Source organism: Ammospiza caudacuta, chromosome 16, assembly GCF_027887145.1.
Source record: "Ammospiza caudacuta isolate bAmmCau1 chromosome 16, bAmmCau1.pri, whole genome shotgun sequence".
Taxonomy (NCBI): Eukaryota; Metazoa; Chordata; class Aves; order Passeriformes; family Passerellidae; genus Ammospiza; species Ammospiza caudacuta.
Genome location: NC_080608.1, coordinates 11,796,102 through 11,804,455, shown reverse-complemented (window position 1 = coordinate 11,804,455; position 8,354 = coordinate 11,796,102). Strand labels below are relative to the sequence as shown.

At 51.1% G+C, this 8,354-nt stretch overlaps 1 protein-coding gene across 1 annotated transcript in view; it reads left to right on the top strand.

The window, feature by feature from the left end:
- The first annotated feature begins 918 nt into the window (after positions 1-918).
- MGAT4B (alpha-1,3-mannosyl-glycoprotein 4-beta-N-acetylglucosaminyltransferase B) overlaps positions 919-8,354 on the top strand; it is a 50,447-nt gene continuing 43,011 nt past the window's right edge. Inside the window, exon 1 of the mRNA XM_058815192.1 lies at positions 919-1,047. Coding sequence (XP_058671175.1) covers positions 951-1,047 — 97 coding nt within the window. The 5' untranslated portion in view covers positions 919-950. The remainder of the gene's footprint in view (positions 1,048-8,354) is intronic.

Sequence of the window (8,354 nt, the reverse complement as noted above, 5' to 3'; positions counted from 1 at the left end):
AGGGATAGCGTCCTTCCAGGCAGCAGCTTCCGTTTGTGATCTGTTCTGGCATTGATTTTCTCTCAATACACATTGGATGCTGTTTCCTTCACCAAGATGAAACACTTCTGTGGGAATGGCAGCGAGGATGCTCTGCATGGCTCCTCATCCTGCATCCCAGCGGAGCACAGCACAGGGGACATCCCTGTACAAAGGGGTAAGCACAGCCCGTGGGGACATCCCTGAGCACAGGGTGAGCCCACGGGGGCACCACCCGTGACACCGCAGGGACCGGGACACTCCCGGCGTTCACGGGCAGGGCTATGCGGGGGTGTGCAGCACCCTGGCACAGCCGCAGGAACGGGCACAGCCCACACTCTGCAGACAGACGGACCTGGGAGTGTGTGAGCGACACAGACAGACATACGGACACACACAGAGAAACATACGGACACAGAGCGACACACAGGTGGAGACAGCCGTGCACACACACTCGGGCGCAGCCGGCAACACCCACGCACACCCGGGCACACTCACGCACACTATTGCACACTCTTGCACACCCGAGCACACCCGGGCACACTCGTGCACACTCTTGCACACCCGGGCACACTCACCTGCACTCGGTCACACTCAGTCACGCTCACTCCCTCTCCCACTCTCACCCCGCCCCTCTGCAGTCCCGCATTTCCCCGCACGAGGGCGCCCTTCACTCGCTGCCGCCCCGCCCTCGGCCCCGCCCTTCGGCCCCGCCCTCGGCCCCGCCCGGCCCCGCCCTCGGCCCCGCCCGGCCCCGCCCCGCCCGCCCGGCGGGCCCGGCGCGGGCGCTGCGTGCGGGCGGTGCGGGCGGTGCGCCCCGCTCCGCTCCCGCTCCGCTCCCGCTCTCGGCTCCGCTCCCGCTCCGCTCCGCCGGGGCCGCCGAGGCCGCGCCGCGCCCGGGACATGCGGCCGCCCCCGCCGGCGAGGAGGCGATGAGGCTCCGCAGCGGCACGGCGCTCACGCTGCTGCTCGGCTGCCTGTGCGCGCTGCTCTCTCTCTCCTGGTACGGCGCCTTCGGCGGGCACAAAGGTAAGGGGGGCTCGGCCGCCTCCGCGGGGGAGGGGGCGCGGGGACTCCGTGAGTCGGCCCCGGCTGGACCCGGGGGTGCGTTGGGATCCAGCCCCGGTGAGCATCCTGCGGGAGCTGGGGGATCCCTAAGGGCAGGATCCTGCTGGGGCCCCCCGGGTGCGGACTCGGCGGGATCCTGTGCGCCCCTGGCCCCGCGGTACCCCCTGGTCCCCACGAGACCGTCACCTGTGGAACCCCTGGAGCGACTGCCCGTGCCCAGCTGGGCGGGAGGTGCCCCAGCCGGGGGTCTCTGCTCGTCCAGGGGTGCCCACGGACGGTCAGGGGGCTCTGGGGTGATGGGCGGGCTGTTGTCCAAGCCAAGCGCTTGGCTTGGCTTTGGTGATGTGCTTCTTTGCACCGCGTGTTTATGGCCAAAACCTTCATGGGCAGTGGGAGGCAGGTGAGTTAAATCTGCGTGGTAGTGCCAGCAACTGCAGGGAGCTCTCAAATGTTGGGGCTTCTTTGGGCAAACTGGTGAGGGGAGATCTGAGCATCTCTGCCTTCTCTGCATGCATCTCTTGTGGCTCGATGCTGAGTCTGGTAACTTCAGTGGATGTGGGACAGGTGTGACAGCTGTGGCTTCAGCACACGAGTATTGGTGCTGGCTTTGCACTGAGGAGGCAGCTGCAGAGCAGAGGTGCAGGGCCCTGTCCCGCCGAGGCTGCGGGGGAATCCTGTGCAGGTGTTACAGAGATGCTCGCTGCTGGTTTTTCCTGACAACACAATAGTTGCTTTTCTCCACCCAGTCTCTCACTCAAACAGTGCACTGGACTTAGTCTAGCCTGGAGGACAATTCTGACAGTCGCTTCTGAACTGTGTCTCTGTACTGTGTATGAGTGTGTAACCTCCTACACCTGTGGTAGTTGCTCAGCTCTTCCAGTTCCTGCACTTTTAAAGGTCATTAAAGGTGTGTGGTCTGACCAGCCAGGCCTTGACTCTCTCCTCCCATTGCTATAGAAGCATCTCTCCCTGCCACAGATGAGAAGCAGCTTCTGCTGAGCAGAAGCTGGTGGATTTGCAGTCCTGTGGCACACCATGCACCATCACAAGGTGCAGTTTGCACATAGTTCAAGGCTGGCATCAGGGCTGGGGCAGCTCTTGGGGAAGGTTTTTTGGCTCTGATGAGCAGGATGACATGAACCCACCCAGCCCCTTCCCTGGCAGCAGGCTCGGAGTGCCTGGGATTTTGTCCTGGCAACTGCAGGTGTCTGACAGGTGGCTGCTTGGCTTCCTCTGCCTCATTCATCACTGAAGGCTTTCCTATTGTGCTGCTAAGGTGATTTAAATCCCACCAGAGCTGCCTCCTGCAGCAATGCCGGGGTGCTGCTTCTGTACCAGTAGATTGCTTTGCTTCTGCTGGTGATATTTTTATCACCACTGGCCAAAACGTTTATTTATCACTGGCCAAAATGTGTGCATAGCCAGATGTTGCTCTTGTGTGCTGCTTTCAGACAGGTGTACTAGACCACAGTAGTTGTGCAGGGGCAGAGGACTGCTCTGAGAACTGCCCCGTGGTTACCACTGAGCAGAGGCTTTGCTTGCAGCTTCCTCTCATAAATAAAGCAAAAGCGGCGTGCAGTGCTGTGTGGGCTCCTGCTTCCAGAAGCAGGGTGGCCAACCCCACCAGGCATTCTGTGCTGTCTGGGCTGTGTTGTCCTTTGACACACTTTTATTTTTTAACAAGCAGCTTTTCCCTGTGGCTCATGCAGGTGGCAGAGCAGCCCCCCGGGTACCCCGTCCCTGTCCCTCTCTGGGATGTGCGTGTTCCTCTGGCAGCAACAGATTGTCAGCTGTGGTGGCCACAGCAGGTCAGGCCAGCACGGGGGGCTGTGTCAGCACAGCAGGTTTCCAGCTATTGTGGACATTTACCTATCAGGCTCTTCTTCAGTACAGAGCTGGAGAAGACCTTGAGAGGTCATTGAGTCCATCTCCTGCCCTCCGCAGCATTGCTGATAACCAACCCCTTCCTGACAGATGTTTGTTGTGTTTGTTCTTAAAAACCTTCACTGACAGGGACTCCTAAGCTCCCCAGACAATCTGTTTGACATTTAGCAGCCCTCATATTAGGTTTTTCTTATGATTTGTACAGAAATGTCTTTTTCTTCAGTTTAGTTTCAGGATTGCTCTTCTTTTTTTCCATCTGTTGGGAACAGGCAGAAAAGTTCCTTCTATCCTTCTTTGCAGCAGGCCAGTAGATATTTGGAAGTTGCTACCATTTCCCTTACTAATACAGATTAAACCACACTGGTTCCTTTGATCACTCTTTTTTAGGTCATGTATTCTTGCTCTGCAGTTGCTCTTCTTATTCACTTCTGGACCATCATCCTTGCTGAGGGGTGATGCTTAACCTGGGATAAAGGGCTGAAGTTGCTGCTGTGTTTTTGCTCAGAAGAGTCAGTGTTACTTCATACCTTTTACAAACAATGATCCTGTTTATACATCCCACTGTGTGTGCTTTTCACTTTTGCCATAGGTGACTCATGTTTATTTTTTCATCCCATCAACCCTTCAACTATTCCTCTCCAGATGTTGTCCTGCTTTTCATTCCTTATCTTGTGTTTGCCTGGTTAATTATTCTTACCAAATTGCATTACCTCACGCTTGTCCTTCTTGAACTGAGTCTTTTTTTTCCCAGACTGCATCTTCTAAATTATCAGGATTGTTCTGAATTCTGATCTTGTCCTTCTGCATTCCTGCAGTCCCTCTCATCTTGGTGTAGCCTTCCAGGGCAGTTAGCCTGTTTTCTCTGCCATCAGCCAAGTTGGGGATGCAAACACCAATTGGTGTTGGATCTGGGATGGGTTCCACTGGAAAATGCTTCAGTAGAGCCCCCCCAGTCAGTGCTCAAAGAGCAGTGCCCCGTTCACAGCTGGTCTTCCCAGCAGTGGTGGTCCCACCTTTGGGCAGCTCAGGCCAGTCCCTGCATCCCTGGCTGTGTTATGGGCATGTCCCATCAGACATTTCAGAGGTCTCTGAAATCTTTGTTTCTTCTCCCCTTCCTGCAAGTCCTGACACCCTGTCACAGGAAGAAATATGACAGATTTGATGTGATTTGTTCTTGATGAACAAAGGTTATCTCTTGCTGAAGTTCTCCTTGTCTTCTAAGCATTTCAAGTGAAGTTAAGCTGATTATTCTATAAATTCCTGCTTCCTTATTCCCATACCTGTATTTTTCAAAGATAGGCTTTGTGTTTGCCAGTTCTGTGACATCAGTCATGCCCTGTGAGTGACTGGAGACAATTCCCAGTGCTCCTGAATTGCTGATGTCGTTGAGTTCTGGGGAAGTCTGGCAAGGTGTCCGCGTTGCCTCTAGTGGGGAATAATATGATATTAAAATGTAAGGCATTGCAGAATCTGCTTGTCGTCCCACTCTGTGTTGGGAGGACAAAACAATTAATTGAAAGAAAAAAAGCCAGAACAAACCATCTCTAGAGCTGCTTTTCCGAGACCAGCTCAGGGCTTGTTTACCTGCTAATGGTGTTCCGCTCTGCTGTGGTTATTAGTAAAGTTTTGACCTCATGGTCTGCAAAAACAGACGCTGCCTCTTTCCAATTATAAATGGGGTTTGAAATAGTCTGCTGGAGTGGGAAGAAGGGCAGCCTCAAATAGCACAGCCACTCACCCAGGCAGCAGGTGTCCAGCATCACGCCCTGCTCAGAGGTGGGCCATGTGCTGTGCGTCATGGTGGTGGGTGTCTTGGCCAAAGTCTGATATTCTCTCTTTGCTGATTTTAGGTTTCAGCATGGTTTCACTTCCCAAAACCTGCCATGCAGAAAGCTCTTTTGTAACCTGGTGTCAGGTGTTGGACGTGTAGGGCTTAACTGTGGAGGATCAGGCTTCAGGAAGGTGCAGGCAGGTGCTGGTGCCCAAGGTGGGAACTCCAGGGACTCAGGACTGATTGAGGGATTAGTAAAACCAACAAGGTCTCATGACTTTAGGTGGGTCACAAGTACAAATGGGATGAAGGCAAACAATTTAACCTACCAATTAAATTGATGTGTTTTTTTTCATTTCCAGTGGTGAAAACTGTTCAGTTCTCATCCATAATGTTTGTTCTTATCCTGACTGACTGACCAGCCACGTGCTGTTTATGCAGCCCTTCTCTTTGCCCATTGCAGCCTATGCCAGAGCCATAAATGCTGCAGGATATTTGGAGTTTAAGTGTTGAGATTTGATTTTTAACTGACAGGAAATTTTAAATGTCATGGTGAACCTTTTAGGAGACTCTCATTGGAAATGCTCTATGTAGAGATTGGCATGATACCTCCTCAGTATGGCTGTGTTGTAGCTCAGGGCAGGCTCTGTACCCATGTTGTCTGTGCAGGTTTCCCCTGGCAAGTTTTTTCTCTGTCAACTTTTAATGATTTCTTGTTACTCACTGCCAGCCAGCTCCTGGCATCCATTGTAAACCCTCAACTGCAGCCAACTCTGTACCTGTAGGTTTGCCTGCAAAGTGAGGTTGCTGTTTGCATGGTGGCTTCACGCCCCTGAGATCAGTTGTGACTGTGGTATTTTGGATGCTCACCTTGTGGGAGCTGTTTTTCCTGTGGATGTTGTGGAAGTGCTTCAGAACTCATGCAGAGCTCCTTGAAGGACTCACCACACACATCCTGGCTGGGTGTCTTGGTGCAGGTCTGAGCTCCCTTGGTCTGTGGGTGTGGTGAGGAGCAGGATGCTGGGTTTGGTGGCTGTGGATGTTGCTTGGGAGCAGCAGGGAGGGCTCAGGCAGCGGCTCTGTAAGGAAATATCCCTCGTGCAGTGCCGTGCACAGCGGGATGCTCTGCTCACTGGGGATGTCCTTTGTGGGAAGCAAACTTTGTCCCAGAGGGATGTTCCTCTGAGGGTGTTTACAAAGTCTTCTTCTATAGTGCATAAAAGCCATGAACACTAATCCTCTCTGGAAGCAGCAGAGTCAAAGCTCGATATTGTTAAATACGAGCCGTGTCCTGCGGCATGCGGGGTTCCTGCTGCTTTTTCATTTCTGTTGCCTGCACCAGCTTGACTTCAGGTTTTTGTAGTTTCTTTGAGGTCTTGGGCACTGCCTGCAGCGAAATGGATACGAGTGAAAGCCCTGGTTTGAGCTGGGATCACTTCACAGCAGCCCTTGCAAACATTTCCCAGCAGGAGAGATGCCAGCAGGAGACCCTGCAAGTGCTTTTGAGGGCTGAGGAGGTGCAGGCAGGGACCTGGCTAGGGAACCATGGAGCTTGGAAATCTGTCATTGAAATGCATGGTGAATAAAAAGGTGTGCAGGAGCATTTCTGAGAGACTTAACGTGGCCTGGGTGGTGCTCAGCAGACATTGTGTGAAATTGGTGGCTGGAATGCAGCAGCATTTGTAAAATTACCTCACCTGTGACTTGAACAAATTCATCCCAAAAGTGAGAGGCACTGTGCAATCTGTTGAAATGCATTTATTAAAAGAAGTTGTTCATTGTCTGGAGTCACCTGTATATCTGTTTTGATTTTTTGCAGTTTTTTAAAGGCCTTTAAATGGGGCTCTTTGCCTGTATTGTGTGTGCAGTTGCTGTGTCCCATTGCTGCTCCCACACCAAGAGCTGTGGGTGTGTGGTGCAGTTGAAGTTACAAAGGCTCTCTCCTAACCCGTGCTCTCCAGCATAGACTTGGATTCATGTCCTTGCTGTGCTGTGTCCCTCCCAGTCTTGGAACAATCGACTGCCTGGTTTCATGCCTCAGTTCCCATCTGCTCTCTGGGGACGGTGGCATCTCTTGTCACAGGGCTTTGGAGGACACTGCCACGCTTCTGTGACAGCAGGGTCTGTGTCAGTGCACAGGAGAGGAAGAGTCAGAGGAGGTTAACACACAACCCCCCATTTACATCAAGTACTTCTCTTGGTTTACTTCTTTAGCAGAACAAAACTCATTTGCGATTCCCTTTGATTCATCTAAAACAAATCATTGATTTGTACTTATATCCTGAATGTTCATTGATTATTCACTTAGTGTTTAATGTAAAACACATCTGAAGCTGGCTAGTTTAAGTGAAGCTGCCACTCATCTCCAGAAAGCCTTGAAGACACTAAGTGCTGGAGAAATTGCTTTAGCAAGGCTGCTGCAGGTAGGCTTGGATTATCCATGGTTCCCCCTGTTCACAAAACTCAAACCAGTCACCAAAGGACCAATTTTTCTGTTTGTGGTATAAAGAAACACAAACAAATATCCCTACTGGAGTGCCTGGCTCATCCACAGCCACGAGGACTTTGAAGGAAGCCCTTGAGGCTGAGCCACCTGCCTAAAAATTCTTGGAGATGATGCTTAATGTTCTAGGTGAAGATTTTCCATATCATTATTGTGCCAATTCTAATGTTCAAGTTTTCTTTTTCGTGAGAGAGAGATCAAGAGGTTGGGAGATTGGGTGGCTGAAGAGGGCTGCTGTGGTGGCAGAACTCACTGGGCAAATTAAAGGATTGTGGAAAGTATTAAAATAATCAAAGGGCTTCAGCGGAGGCGGGCAGGTTAGCATTGTTAGGAGGAGAGGCTTTTCAGGGAGGGCTGATCAAGTGTCTGCTTAGCAGCTTCCTGATACAGGCAGAGGATTGTTGTCTTTGATGGAGGGAAAAAAAATTTTCTGCCTTTTCCATTTGAATTGCAGCATAGGGGGCTTTTTATTCAGCAGTGCCCTTCTTGGGTTTATTTTTGAGCTTATGTCAGGCTTCCCTTTCAAAGCAGGAAAGTCTGGGAGTGGCAGATTCCTGTATTAAATAATCTCTTTCTGCATTATTTGTGTCACTGGCCAATTCTCCTTCTGTTTTTGTCCCGGTGTCAAGTCACATTTGAGTCTCCAGGATCAGTGCATTAGCATGGATGCATCTCTGATGCACAGAGACAGCTCTGTAACTCTGTCTTCTCTCCTGCCTGCCCCTGCTTTGCCAGTGTTTAAATATTCTATCCCTCCTGTGTTACATACAGGATAAATGCTTACCTAAAGGTTAATCTGTATTTTGAAGTGACTAGACATGCACACAAAATTGTCTTTGATGCAAGATATTTTAATTTCTGCTTATATTAAAGTGGACAGCAGTAGTGTTAAAATGTAAATCATTAGGCTTTAAAGAAGCTCCTGGGCAAAAATTAATCTCCACCTGTCTTTTATGTTCATGATGAGTTTTGTTGCTTTGCAGTGTCCATTTACTTGTGGCTATAATTGTCACTCTGTGGTTTAGGAGTTGTTGGTAGTGGGATGGATGCTGAACTGTGGGAAGAGCAAGGTGTTGGCTTATGTCAGTGCTGCTCTCTGGTCCATACCTG